At 37.9% G+C, this 13,789-nt stretch overlaps 1 protein-coding gene across 43 annotated transcripts in view; it reads right to left on the bottom strand.

The window, feature by feature from the left end:
- The window catches only part of CAST (calpastatin), a 799,019-nt gene that overhangs the window by 94,753 nt on the left and 690,477 nt on the right, over nucleotides 1–13,789 (bottom strand). For all 43 annotated transcript variants that reach the window (XM_063724001.1, XM_063724002.1, XM_063724003.1 and 40 more), the window contains one exon: nucleotides 2,150–2,212. Coding sequence is in view for 27 of the 43 variants with exons in the window: in XM_024246815.3 (XP_024102583.3) it covers nucleotides 2,150–2,212 (63 nt within the window). In the remaining 16 variants the exon portion in view is untranslated. The remainder of the gene's footprint in view (nucleotides 1–2,149; nucleotides 2,213–13,789) is intronic.

Genomic DNA, 13,789 nt, shown 5'->3' with positions numbered 1-13,789 from the left:
TTGCTTCTGCTGGTTGAGACAGAGCTGCAAGACTGATATGTCCAGGCTCTGACACAAGGGCAGGAGTCATGAATGTGAATTTTCCAGAAATGTAATAAAACAATGTCAGAATTGCTATGCCAATAAAGAGAAGAAAAATTCTCTGTTCCTTCTTTAAAGCAGAAGTTCAGCCTTTCAATTTTTTAAATCAAAGTAAAGTCTGCCTCTTATAACATGGCTTCTTAACAGTGTTTTCCTTTCTAAACCTTTTATAAATATGGAGATGAGAGACATTATAATCCAGACATTATATACTTAACTATCTACCATCAGTTGTTACATACCAATAATGCCTGTACATCCTGTACATCCAAGGTGTAATATTTAAGTTTCCCAGTTATAATTGGCCAGAATGACCGTATTAGTATTGGCTTTGTATCCACTTGACCATATTGGAAAAGAAAACTTCCTTTTTAGGCAAATAACCTTAATTAACATTAATAGAGAATAACAACCAAAAACATTATTTACTGGTCTGGAGAATAAAAGAACACAATGGTTTTCAATCAGGAAGTGTTCAATATTTGCTCAATATTAATTTGATAGATAACCTATCTGGAAATATATTTAAAGGGTAGGGTTGATAAATGAGTTAAATGACACTAGGTAGATTTTCTTCTCTTTTCTTTTTTTTTTTTTTTTTTTTGAGACGGAGTCTTGTTCTGTCACTCCGCTGGAGTGCAGTGGCGTGATCTCGGCTCACTGCAACCTCTGCCTCCCAGGTTCACGTGATTCTCCTTGCCTCAGCTTCCGGAGTAGCTGGGATTACAGGTGCACACCACCATGCCCACATAATTTTTCATATTTTTAGTAGAGATGGGGTTTCACTATATTGGCCAGACTGGTCTTGAACTCCTGACCTCGTGATCCACCCGCCTCGGCTTCCCAACGTGCTGGGATTACAGGCATGAGCCACCGTGCCTGGCTGACACTAGGTAGATTTTCATGTTGGGAAAAAGAAAAATTTGTGTTTTTTTTTTTAATGGAAATTTATCTTTTATTAATTTAACCAGGAAACAGGATGAAATCTTAATATGTTTACTTCTACTTTCTATTTTTAAAGAAACATTTGCCTTTCATGGCTACAAAAAATTCACTAAAAACTTGCTTGGCAAGAAACAATCTAAATTACATTTTCATGGGTACTGGTAATGAAAACAATGGTAGAAAATGGAGGCATAAACTTTAGTACAGAATGCATAGCAGGTTCTAGCCATAACAGCCTCCTTACATATTGACTATTTTGAAACTGCAGAAAATAAGCAGAAAGAAGAACTAAATTTCAGAAAAACACCTGATTAATGTTGATAATATAGAGAAAAATAAAATGATCACTTGATGCTTTCCAAATTTCCATGTACCTTTTAAAACCTGGCTATATGACGTTTACAAGTTAGAAATGACTCAATTTCTACTGGATGAAGATGGATATATCATCCAGTTATATTGAGATTTAACACACAAAAAGCAGGTAAAGGAAGGCAAATCCTGTATCCTTTGGAAGGGCAGAACTTTCACATGACCCTTCCATAGAGAAGTAGGTCATTCTAAACAGTGCAAAGAATGGTATGTCATTCAGTGAAAGAAGAAACAGCCTCAAAGAAAACCCATCTCAAAGTGGGGAGATTTGGTTTTACTAGTTTTCCACAGAATCTGTGCAAATAAAAAGAGTTATCTCTTCCTTTTGTTTATGAATCTGAAGGACTGGTTAATCTGGCTGTCCCTGTCCTCCTTTCATGGTTTATTGTCATAAAAAAAGGTTTTCCTTTCTACTATAGCAATTGTTTTCCCTTCTACACTTGACATATTCACCAACAAAACAATCTGGATTCACCAATTCCTATAGGGAAAACACCCTAAGCAACAATAGAACCCTTTAGTTCTATTACTAAAGGGAAAGTATTCATACAGGCTCTATTCCCAGGAACAATTTTTTTTATTTATTTTTAGTGATTTCCTTTTATATTCTTGAATCAAATCTTGGTTAAATCAAAATTTCCCAATATTAAGCAAAGTAGAAGCTCTTTGCTACATCATTATATAATATTTCAAGGCAGACTCCACAGTTTAAAAGCAAGAGAAAATGAAAGCCCAGTAGTATGGAAATTACCTCATCTGATCCTTTTTTTTCTCCTGGTTTGGAAGGCGATTCACTGGTTTTTTCACTGACATGCTATAAAAAAGTAAAAAATAATGCTTAATAAAGGAAGATGACACAGATGACAGTAACTTTAATCCCCAAAGGCTAAATGCATACCCTTTTTTTTTTTTAAAAAAAAAAGGACCACTTTAATCTTCCTCCTGAGAATGCCGGTAATTCACACCAACGTAGGGGGCTCTCAAAAATCAAGGGATGCTACAGACATTCATTTGGGATCCAGAAGGTCAGTATGTAATTAACTAGATGCAGAGCTGATGGTGATGCCAAGGCGGCATCTTGTCTCCTACAAAATGCCTCATGAATTTTAAGCTCAAGTTTTCAGCACGGTAAACATCTCATTCATCAAGGAGATGAGATAAGAACGATGTTTCATCTGAAGCCATACTTAAGGCTCAATTCAGCATGGACTCAAGAGTCCTCCAAGGGAATTCCCTAGAGTTCTTCCGCGTATCCACCAATGCAGAAAGACAAAACCTGAAGGACAAAGACCACACCTGCAACTTCTTCTATGTGTTATGGCTTTAAGATTTCATTATGTCTATAAAGAGAATTATTTGTCTTACTAGGACACCGAGGATAAACACAATTTTTAAAAGTGTTATTTTTAATTAACACATAACAATCGTACATATTTATCAGGTAGAAGGTGATGTTTTGAATATACATTGGGTAATGATCAATCAGGGTAATTACTAAATCTATCGCCTCAAACATTCATCATTTCTTGTGGTGAGGACATTCAAAATCCTGTTTTCTAGTTATTTTGAAGTATGTAATACATTACTGTTAACTGTAGTCACCCTACTGTGCAATAGAGCAACAAATCTTATTTCTCATAACTGTCTTTATACCCATTGATCAAACTCTCCCTAATGCAAATATTTTTACGTGGGGTATAAAAGCTTCAAGTAGCTTACATATTCATTTGTTTTGGCGATAAGATAAAATAAGCCATAACTTTACTGAAATGTTTTGAGAAACGAAAAAATAGTTGTATGTTCCTGAATAGGGGGTACAAAGAATTATTCCATTTCTGTCACACTGTGGGATGTTCAAAAAAGTGGGAAAAGGGAGCCAAATATGAAAAAATAAAAGCTCACCATTGGATTCAGTCCTAATCATCCTCAATTGAATCAAAATATAAAATGCTATTATGTTCCCTAAAGCAGAATCATAATCTAGATATGTAGGTCAGTGAAATTATTTGAATTAGGAAGAATGATAATAATAATAGTAATAATAATAATTTATGTTATTATTATATACAAGGCACTTCCATATAGTCTTGATACAAAAAAGAAGCTCATGTTGTTTTATAAATGAGAAAACTAAGAATAATAGTGATTTGATGGTGTTTACAAGGAAACATAACTAGTGAATAGGAAAAGGTCACAAAGCAGGCTTTCTGACTAAAATCTGTTGTTTGCCACTAGAACACACTAAATGGAACTGGATAATATTTTCTTTAATCATATCAACAGATATGCTACTAAAAATGGCCAAGGAATACCAAACCTGTGGCTGAAATCTTTTCTCGATAGTGTTTTGTATGAACAACTAGCCAAACGGCATGTTCACGACTGGACAATTCTTACTCAGAAGAAACACTCTCATGGATTAGTGATTGGCATCCACTGAAAAGCAGCCAGGGTGCAATAGCTTGGTGAAACCCTCTACAGGTCTTCTTTTACCTATACATCCTAGTCAAGGGTTTGTTTGTACATAGTTGAGGGCAATCTATTGAATAATTAAATGAATCTTTTAAAAATGAACCATTTTAAAGTCCACTGATATATCAAGGCTATATGGCAATTGATAAATATTAGAATAATTGGTGAGCAAAAGATTTCTAAAAGCCAGACTTGAGGGGAAAATATTACTTATCTCTGTTAAAGTAAATAAGGGGGCCATTAGCATGAGGTGGTCTCTGTCCTTGGATACCTTACTAAGCACACTAAAACTTAACTTGAAGGCATTTCTTGTAAATGACTTAAAACAAAACAAAAATTGCCTCAGCCAATCATAACCAGCCAACCAGCTGATTGGTTATATAACTACAAACCTCTCATCAGACCATACCTAAATAAGGCAAATGCCTCGTTGTACCAATCAAGTAATTTCTTCACTTTGCTTCCACATTCAGCTATAAAAGCTTGCTGCTCATGCTGCTGGAGTGTACTGAGCTCTCTGAACCACTTTTGATTTTCAGTACTGCCCAATTCATAAATCATCCTTTGCTCAAATAAGCTCTGTTAAATTTGTCTAAAATTTTTCTTTAAACATCTCTAAAAAAATCATTCTACAAAGACAGAGATTACCAAATCTGTCTCCTTCCAGAACTGGTAATTTTAGAACCATGATATCACATTCATAATCTGTAATTCATATTTTTTCAGATTACATAAGTAATAATAATAGCCACTGTTTTATTGGGTGTTTACTATTTTGAGTGCCTCATTTACTTGTCAGGAGGTGTAATTATTCCATTTTACAAATGAGAAACTTTAAAAGGTGACTTGTTCTTGTCTGGTACAAGGTTCCATGCTCTCCACAGAGTCTCACTCTGCTTTCTGCTCATGTGGCAAATACATATCATAATTTATTACCCCACAGTAAACGCACGTACAGCCTTTTCTCCCTTAAAATGACAACTTTAAATAACAACTTTAAAATTATGTACTATAAGCATTGTTATTTTCTGACTTCAAAAGAAAAAGGTGCTCACAATATAAAGCTATTTTAAAATACACAAAAGTATAATGACATAAATAAAAATCACTTATAATAAAAGGCCAACTTTTTTAGAACTTCATGAATTATATTTTTCCAGTTTTTTTTTTTTTTTTTTTTTTTGAGACTGAGTCTCACTCTGTCACCCAGGCTGGAGAGCAGTGGTGCGATCTCAGCCCACTGCAACCTCCACCTCCTGAGCTCAAGCTATTCTCGTGCCTCAACCTCCCAAGTAGCTGGGATCACAGGCGTGCACCACCACATCTGGCTAATTTTTGTACTTTTAGTAGAGATGAAGTTTCGCCATGTTGATCAGGCTGGTCTCGAACTCCTGACATCAGTTAGTCCACCCCCCTCAGCCTCTCAAAGTGTTGGGATTATAGGTGCGAGCCACCGGTCCCGGCCCAGTTCCTATTTTAAGCCCAGCTTTTTATTATGAAAAATTTCCAACAGACAGAAAAGTTGAAAGAATAACACAATGAATGCCCACATTCCCCCCACTCAGATTTCAACAACTATTAACATTGTTGCCATATTTTGCCCTATTTGCATACACACACACAGGCATACATACAGACACAGAAAGAGAGAGAGACAGACAGGAGAGAGAGTAAGAGGGCACTACATGTGTTTATATACCTGTATTGGAAAGTAAATTACAGACATCCTGAAATTTTAACCCTAAACTTTTCACCATGCATCTCCTTAAATTTGAGAACATTTTCCCAAATGGTATTGGTATATACCCAATACTATTATCACCCTAAGACAATTAACAAGTATTTCCAGTAAATAACAACTTTATCAATTAACCATTGCCCTGATCATTTCTTGAATATTATTCAATATTCAGCAGTCTGTTAATGATGTAAAGTCAATTGTATCTTTTCACTGAGAGAGATTCATGAAATAATTGAGTACTTTTCACATAACTGAGAGGATGGAATGAAATACTCGGGAATGACATATGTCAAATTCGATCCAGCTCATGAATCTGCAGGAGTCTTTCCAAAGAGCAAAGAGAAAAAACTCTGCTGACCACTACTACGTGTAACTGCTGGGTTGAGGAGAGTGAGATGAGCAGGGAACAGGGAAGGAGTGACAGCTGGGGAAAGAGAACTGAACCACAAAACTAATTAGAGAAAAGAAATTAACACCTCCTAAGCATCTGCTCTGTGCTAGGCCCAGTGCCAGGCATCTCCTATGTGGTCTTCTTTGCTCCCCACAGCAGCTCTAGGGAGTACCCACTGTCACCTTGGAGTACCCACTGTCACCTTGGTTCATGAATAAAGCAACTGAAGATCTGAACAGCGATGTTCTCCATGGTGATACCACTCAGGATTACGTGGGCCAGAGACTAGGCTACTTTGGATCTAGTTAAAAGCTAACTAGGATCTTAGGATTTTCATCAAGAAAGTCTTTAGCGCACGCCGGTGATCTGAAATGAGAACAAAACAAAAGGCACGAAAAATAACAAAACATGAAAACGTCCTATTCTAAAACTTGTTTTATAAATGAACTGAACACACAATACTCATGAATTCTGTCCTGTATTGGCAGCTAGAGAGGAGGCCAAAGACAGGAAGAGCAGGACAGGATGCCATAGTAAAGAATTTCATTGGAAGGACAAGGCCATAGAAGACAGGAGACTAGATGGGGGCTAAGATGAAGGTGGTATGTGCTCCAGAAGCTCAGAGCCAGAGAAAAAAAATCAGATCAAGGGCTTTGCTAACTTAACTCAGGAAGGAATAATTTTCCAAACTGTTTTCACCCCCCTTTTAATCACATAGCTGGCAAGTACAACTGTCCTTTGTCCTCATTCTAGGTGACAGCCTCTATACGTTTAAAATCTGCCATAGCAAACCCATAAATCTGAAAAAAACCAATAAGAGCTAAGTGCAATAAGGCTCAGAGCCTGAGCTCTCACCTAGCTAAGGGCTTCTGCCAGGGCAAGGTTCAACTCTGCCACATTTGGGCACCTGCCCTGTTGTTACCCAGATACAACCAGATACATAGACAGCCAAGGGAACATGTCACACAGAACAAGATAAAAATCAAAGAAACTAGGCCTGGCACAGTGGCTCACGCCTGTAATCCCAACACTTTGGGAGGCCGAGGTGGGCAGATCAGGAGATCAGGAGTTCGAAACCAGCCTGGCCAATATGGTAAAACCCTGTCTCTACTAAAAATACAAAAATTAGCTGGGCATGGTGGTGCGCACCTGTAGTCCCAGCTACTCCGGAGGCTGAGGCAGGAGAATTACTTGAACCCAGGAGGTGGAGGTTGCAGTGAGCTGAGATCGTGCCATTGCACTCCAGCCTGGGTAACCAGCAAAACTCCATCACAAAAAAAGAAAAAAAAAATCAAAGAAACTTCTTCACATATAAAAGAAGCAAGAAGACAGAAAAGCAGCCCTTGCCAGCATTAAGTCCAGCTGTGAAAAGAGTATGAAATGCTAGTGTGCTTCCGAAATGCCTTCGCTTTATTATTATTATTTTTTAAAGTATGAGGCTTCTTTTAGGAGGAAAGGACTACATTCTAAAGTAAAATTGTGCTGATGGTTGTGACCACCCTGTGACTATACTAAAACATATTGTATCGTATGCCTTGGTGGGTGATTTATTTGAAAACTTAAAAATTTTCCTTCTTCAATGTGGCGACAATTTCATCGAGATAGTATTTGCGTGTCCAGGGACAGCTGTGGAAAAATCACTGAGCAATAAAAGGTTATCTTGATACCCTCTGGACTCTCCGAGCTCATGGAACTCAGCTCTCTACCATCACACACACTGAGAAAGGCTTCTACCAGGGGTTCCCGAGGATCACAAAGACTTCAGGTTAGCAGTGGGTCCCATCCTTCAGTGCCTGTCACAAGCACCTGGGAAGCTTTTAGAAACATCTGTGTCAGGGCACAGGGATTTAGATTTAGTTTGAATAGAATGGGGCCTAGCCATGGATAAATTTTTCTAAAGTTCCCCAGATGATTCCAATATACAGCCAGGACTGAGAACCACTGGTTTTGGGGGAAGATTTGTGGGCACCATGATAGGAAGTGGAAGTTTCCGCTCCTCAAACCATCCCACTGAGTCGGCACCCATGGGGAGGTTCCCAGGGTCAGGCAGACTGGGGAGGCTCTGGGCTCCTCCTGGGTAAACTCTGATTGGTCAGTGAAGCAGCACAGTGCCCTACGTCCACACCAGTGTTTCCTGTCTAATTCTGAGCTTTGCCCTATTAATGGAGCATCGTATTTTCATATTTGCACATTAATCTCTATTTTCTCAGTAAATCAAACAAATTAGCACTTTATTGTACGTGCTCTTGCTTACTGATTACTTTATAAACTTACATCTTGCCTTCCTAATCACAGGGTAAATTATATCCTTTTTTTTCCTAGATGTGTGGTAGGACCATAACAAATAATTCTTGATTGAATGACCATGTTCCCACAAACCTATAAACACTCCCTGAGAAGTACTTTTGCTCTTTTCAGATGAGTAAACTAGACAAAAGAGAAAGAGGCCAAGAAGGTAGCTTGAAAAATTAAGAGACAATGTGCAAATTGGCATTTCCCACAAAAATGCCTTAAAATATATTTGTATATGTATTCTACTTGCTAAAGCAAAATTATTCAGCAAACAAGCAGATGGACCAAAGCTTCTGTAAAGCTGGTTTTGCTTCAGAACAGTCTCCCTGGGTGCAGATCCTAGGAGTGTCTGCCTTCAGGTGGATTCCTTGTTCCACTTCTGCTGCGTTCAAATTGCAGTGGAACTTTGCTGGCTGCAATTCTCTTGATGGATGGCCTCAAGTTGGGTTTAGCCAACAGCAGGCACTGCCAGGAGACTAGAGGTGGTGGGTGGGTGGTATTCCCTTTGCCCCACTCCCTCCTCCAGTAGCACCTCCTGCAGGACGGGTCGGCTGTGGTTCCAGCTTCCGCAAGGTGACCCTTGTCCTCCCTGGGTCCCTCTAGACTAGGGATGGTAGCAGCTTCCTGCAATTTCTAATCTCTGGGTTGCCTCACCCTCCGCTGACGGCTTCCCAGCCTTTTTTTTTTTTTTTTTACCTGGGTAACCAATTCTCTATGTTACATTCCCTTTGTTTCAAATACTCAGAGTCATTTCTGTCTGTTAGTTGACTGCAATAAACTCTGATAGGGCAGAAAGAGCATAGATTTGTAAGGCTATGTGACCGTGACCTTGGGCAGATAATTTAATTTTTCAGTTTCTTCTTGTAAAATAGGGCTAATGCTATCTATCCCAGGGGCTGGCAAATTTATGAAAAGAGTTGACATTAGTGAGGCGCCTGGTTCATTGCCTTGTTCATTTTAATACAATTAAAATTATTCCACTCCCTTCTTTTTCCCTGGCAGCAATCTGACTGTGGTGAATTAGAAGCCAGTGAGTAAAGGTTTGAGGGTTTCATTTTCTAAGGCTGTAAACATTACAACAGAAGAATTTAGTATTTTACTTTCCCTAAAGTACAAAGGAACCTTATATTAGGTTCATCCGATAAAGCTTTTGTTTAGTATTTTGTCTATCTCATGACTGTGTATTATATATTATTATCACATCTTCATATTACACTCAAGGAGATAAACCGCATGGGGGTTAAAGAATTCATTTTCCCAAAAAACTACAGCAATTTGGTTACAAGGATGAAACTTATATTTGCAATTCCCATGCTTTAAATAATGTTGAAAGGGTGCGTGTGTGTGTGTGTGTGTGTGTGTGCGTGTGTGTGCGCGCGCGTATCTATGCTGGCAGCTGTGACAGTTAACAGATAAAACAAGATTGGTACAATGTTGACAGTTATTGACACCAATGATTGGTATATGAAGAGGTCATTATACTTATTTATTTATTTATTCATTTATTTATTGAGACGGAGTCTTGCTCTGTCGCCCGGGCTGGAGTGCAGTGGTGAAATCTCAGCTCACTGCAAGCTCCGCCTCCCGGGTTCATGCCATTCTCCTGCTTCAGCCTCCTAGGTAACTGGGATTACAGGCGCCTGACACCACGCCCCGCTAATTTTTTGTATTTTTAGTAGAGATGGGGTTTCACCATCTTGGCCAGGCTGGTCTTGAACTCCTGACCTTGTGATCCACCTGCCTCAGCCTCCCAAAGTGCTGGGATTACAGGCATGAGCCACCGCGCCCGGCCTCATTATACTCTTCTCTTATTCTGTGTATCAATGCTTAATATATATTAAGGATTAACTGCATAGCTGTAATTCTGAAATCCCTGTTTCACTGAACCCCGTGTTCGTTTTTTCTAACATTTTAAGATGTCAGTGGACATGACAAGATGACACCGTAAAGGTACAGGCCTTTTGTGTACAGTTTTCAGAGGTGGCATCTTTTGCCTGTCATAGATTAGCTCCTGGGATTCACCTGAAGTAAGGCTTGATGAGTTTTTCCTAAGTCAAAGGGGGTATCATGAGAATTTAAATAGTTGCTTTGTTGTCACAGCAGTCGTCATGAGAATGAACTTGTAGTTTTATATATGAGAAATGCAAGAGGAGGCCAGGCACAGACCACTGCACAATTTTTTTGTGTCCACTGCACTCTGCACAAAACTGACACACAGCAGGTGGACAATAAACAACTGTGAACATCTTTGAGCTTTACCAAATTTATTCTTATGTTCTATGAGTTTCCTACAATCAAAACAAATTTCATACATTTTTAGGAAACGATAACTTTAGACCTTTTTCTTCCTAAGTTAACTGACTTTTCCATCTGAGGAGATAACTTACATAAACAGTGTTTATTGGATGGAGCTGTTCTTGCATTTTTCTTAACTGGAAGACATCTGATATACTTCCCACCCCCTTCCCCTGCCTTTATGGTGGCTGTAAAGCTTTCTGTATGTTTTCATGAAAGGAAAACGAGACAACTTAAAGAAAAGAACTTTAGTATCTGTTAATATGATTTTCATCTTTAAAATACCTCAAGGGGGAAAAAATGATATACTACTTAGAGTAGTTTTGTATCTGCTGAGACAATCCAGTCAGAACTAATTACCCACCTATCCACATGGAATCTCACATGACCCCGCACTGTTCCCACCCCCAGAAGGCTATAGCATTCTTTAAAAGGCACTTGTAGAATATAATTAACCTTCTGGGAAGTGCCAAAACTGATTTAAAGAGAGATATTATCAGATGCTACTCTTAGTTTAAAAGGCTTATACACAGTGGGGCGCGAACTAATTCAAAGACTGTCAGCTGAAAGAGAAAGGCTGTATTTGACCTCTATGTTTCCACTACCCTAAAGTCCGTGCCCTTTTTGCAGGCCCTGTTATTTGCCTTCCTTAGTTCTAAAATTCACTGTGAGCAAGTGATCTGTCCTGCCATGTGAGGCTTGCAACATTCTTCCCAGGCTGGCTGCAATGACGGGGCCTCCCAAATGACTGGGCTCCTTGATCATGCTGTCACTAGGTCTATGGATCTAATTAGGCTAAGAAACACCTTTAATTAACATAGTCTAATAGAATCAACTTATGATTTAGGAATGTGATTACTGGTGTGGGCCACATTAACCTTCGTTCATGCTTGATCATTACATAGCTCATAAGATGTTCTTCAAATTTAGCTTTGCAAAGTTGTGTGTGTGGTGTGTGTGTGTGTGTGTGTGTGTTTACTACAACCACATTTTTCAGGAGATAAAGTCAATAGGATTGATGGCATTCAATGTGGAAATATACATTGCAACGTTTCACTGACTAGCTTTATAGGTGGCATGCTGTTAAACAAACGCATCTTAGACATGTCTTTTAATTATTTCATTTTATTCTGCCTAAATTTTGAAAGTTAGATTATTTATAACCTTTTCAGTACTTAAAGGATTCCACAAAGATATTTTAATTATAGGATTTACCTGAAGTATTCTGAGATGTCTGTGTATATACAGATATCTGTGTTTATATCTGTAGATATATACGCATATAAATCTATGTCTATATATGTATTATACATGCATGTGTATATACAGACATCTGTATTTATATCTGTAGATATATACACACATAAATCTAGATGTCTATATATGTATTATACATGCATGTGTGTATTATATAGAAATACGCACATATATGTATATTAGATTGTATATGTTTGTGTGTATGTGTGTATGTATATATGTGTGTCTGGGTGTATAATATATATGTGTGTGTATATATATATGTGTGTGTGTGTGTGTGTTATAAACTGGCTTCATGGACCTTTGGGGGATTTATGGGTGGTCTTTTGGAAATCTCTGAACTCCCTGAAGCTATATTGGAAACTGCATTTTGTGTATGTTTGTATGTATTTTGTTGGGAAAGCAGTCCATAAATCCCATTTGATTCTCAAAATTGTCTGTGACCACCCACCTATCACCAAAGGAAAAAAAGAAAGTTTAGGAGTCCATGGTCTAGCGCTACACTGTCCATTACTATAGCCCCTAGCTGCTTGTGGCTACTGAACACTCTTGAAATGTGGCAAGTGTGAATTGAGATGTGCTGTTAATGTAAATATACACTGGATTTTGAAGAATTAATATAAAAAAGAATGTAAAATATCTCAATGGCTTATACACTGATTACATGATGAAATAATAATATGTGGGATATAGTAGGTTAAGTAAAATATATCAATTAGCACAAATTTCACCTGCTTTTTGTTGTGATGTTGTTGTTAAAGTGGCTCCTTGGAAATCTGAAATTGCAGATGTGGCTCACATTATATTTCTATTGAATAGCACTGGTTTGGGCAAAGTTAAAGCTTGATCACAGGCATGTAGCTAGTTCTAGGAAGTTCCTACTAGCAAAAAGTTTTCATGATAGTACCAAAATTGGATTCTAAGAGAGGTTTTAGCAAAAACATCAGACTGTGACTGAACAAAACAGGGTTAAAAGCATAGATTTAAACTACTTTCATCCAAGTAATCCAGCAGAGTTTCCTTGAGAGAATCATGAGTCTGGAAGGAAAAGTTTGATGTCAACTCTGAACTACTGCTATCCATATTTGCAGGTAAGGTACATGGTACATTTTGATAAGAACCTTAGGCCAATAATGACTCAAAGCAAATTGATGTGGTTTGTTCTTACCACATCAATAAAACGTTACATGTAAAAGCCCAGGAAATGTACTGGAAAACATTCATGAAGAAATATCTCAAGGGAAATTGGAATTCCCAATTCTTGAAAGCATATGTGTATGACATTTTGACTTTTAAATCTAATTAGTCCTCACCAATACTTATGTGGTGCATATAATTTCTATTTTACACATGTGAAAACAGGTTGAAAAGGTTGACTTATTTCCATTTGAGAAAAATTCTTTGTTCTCCACAGTGTACATGGAGGCTTTAAAAAGCACCTGTAGGACCAGTGCAGTGGCTCATGCCTGTAATCCCAACATTTTGGGAGGCTGGGGTGGGAGGATTGCTTGAGACCAGGAGTTTTAGACTAGCCTGGGCAACATAGTGAGAGAGACCCTGTACAGTATATTGTATGTGTGTGTGTGCGCGCATATATACATATATTTACACATATATATGCACACACACACTATAAATATACACACATACACACTATACATATATACTATTTATATAGAAATGGAGAATAAAAAATAATCTAAAAAAACACTACTTGTGGGATATAATTCTGCCTGGCACATAATAGATGATCAATAAATGTCCATTGTCTGATAAGTAACAGTTTCTTTCTTGATTCTTATACAGGGTTTCTAGCTCCAAAGAATGTCTGATTCCAACATCTTTGCTTTTTCCAATACCACATGCCAAGAGAGAAAAAGACATACCTAACTAATTTTTTAATTCTCACCATAAATCAATGAGACATAAACATTTTGGCTCTC

This window comes from Pongo abelii, chromosome 4 (assembly GCF_028885655.2).
Source record: "Pongo abelii isolate AG06213 chromosome 4, NHGRI_mPonAbe1-v2.0_pri, whole genome shotgun sequence".
In the NCBI taxonomy this organism is placed as follows: Eukaryota; Metazoa; Chordata; class Mammalia; order Primates; family Hominidae; genus Pongo; species Pongo abelii.
Note: the sequence above shows the minus strand (reverse complement) of the source record. Positions and strands in the feature narration are given on the sequence as shown.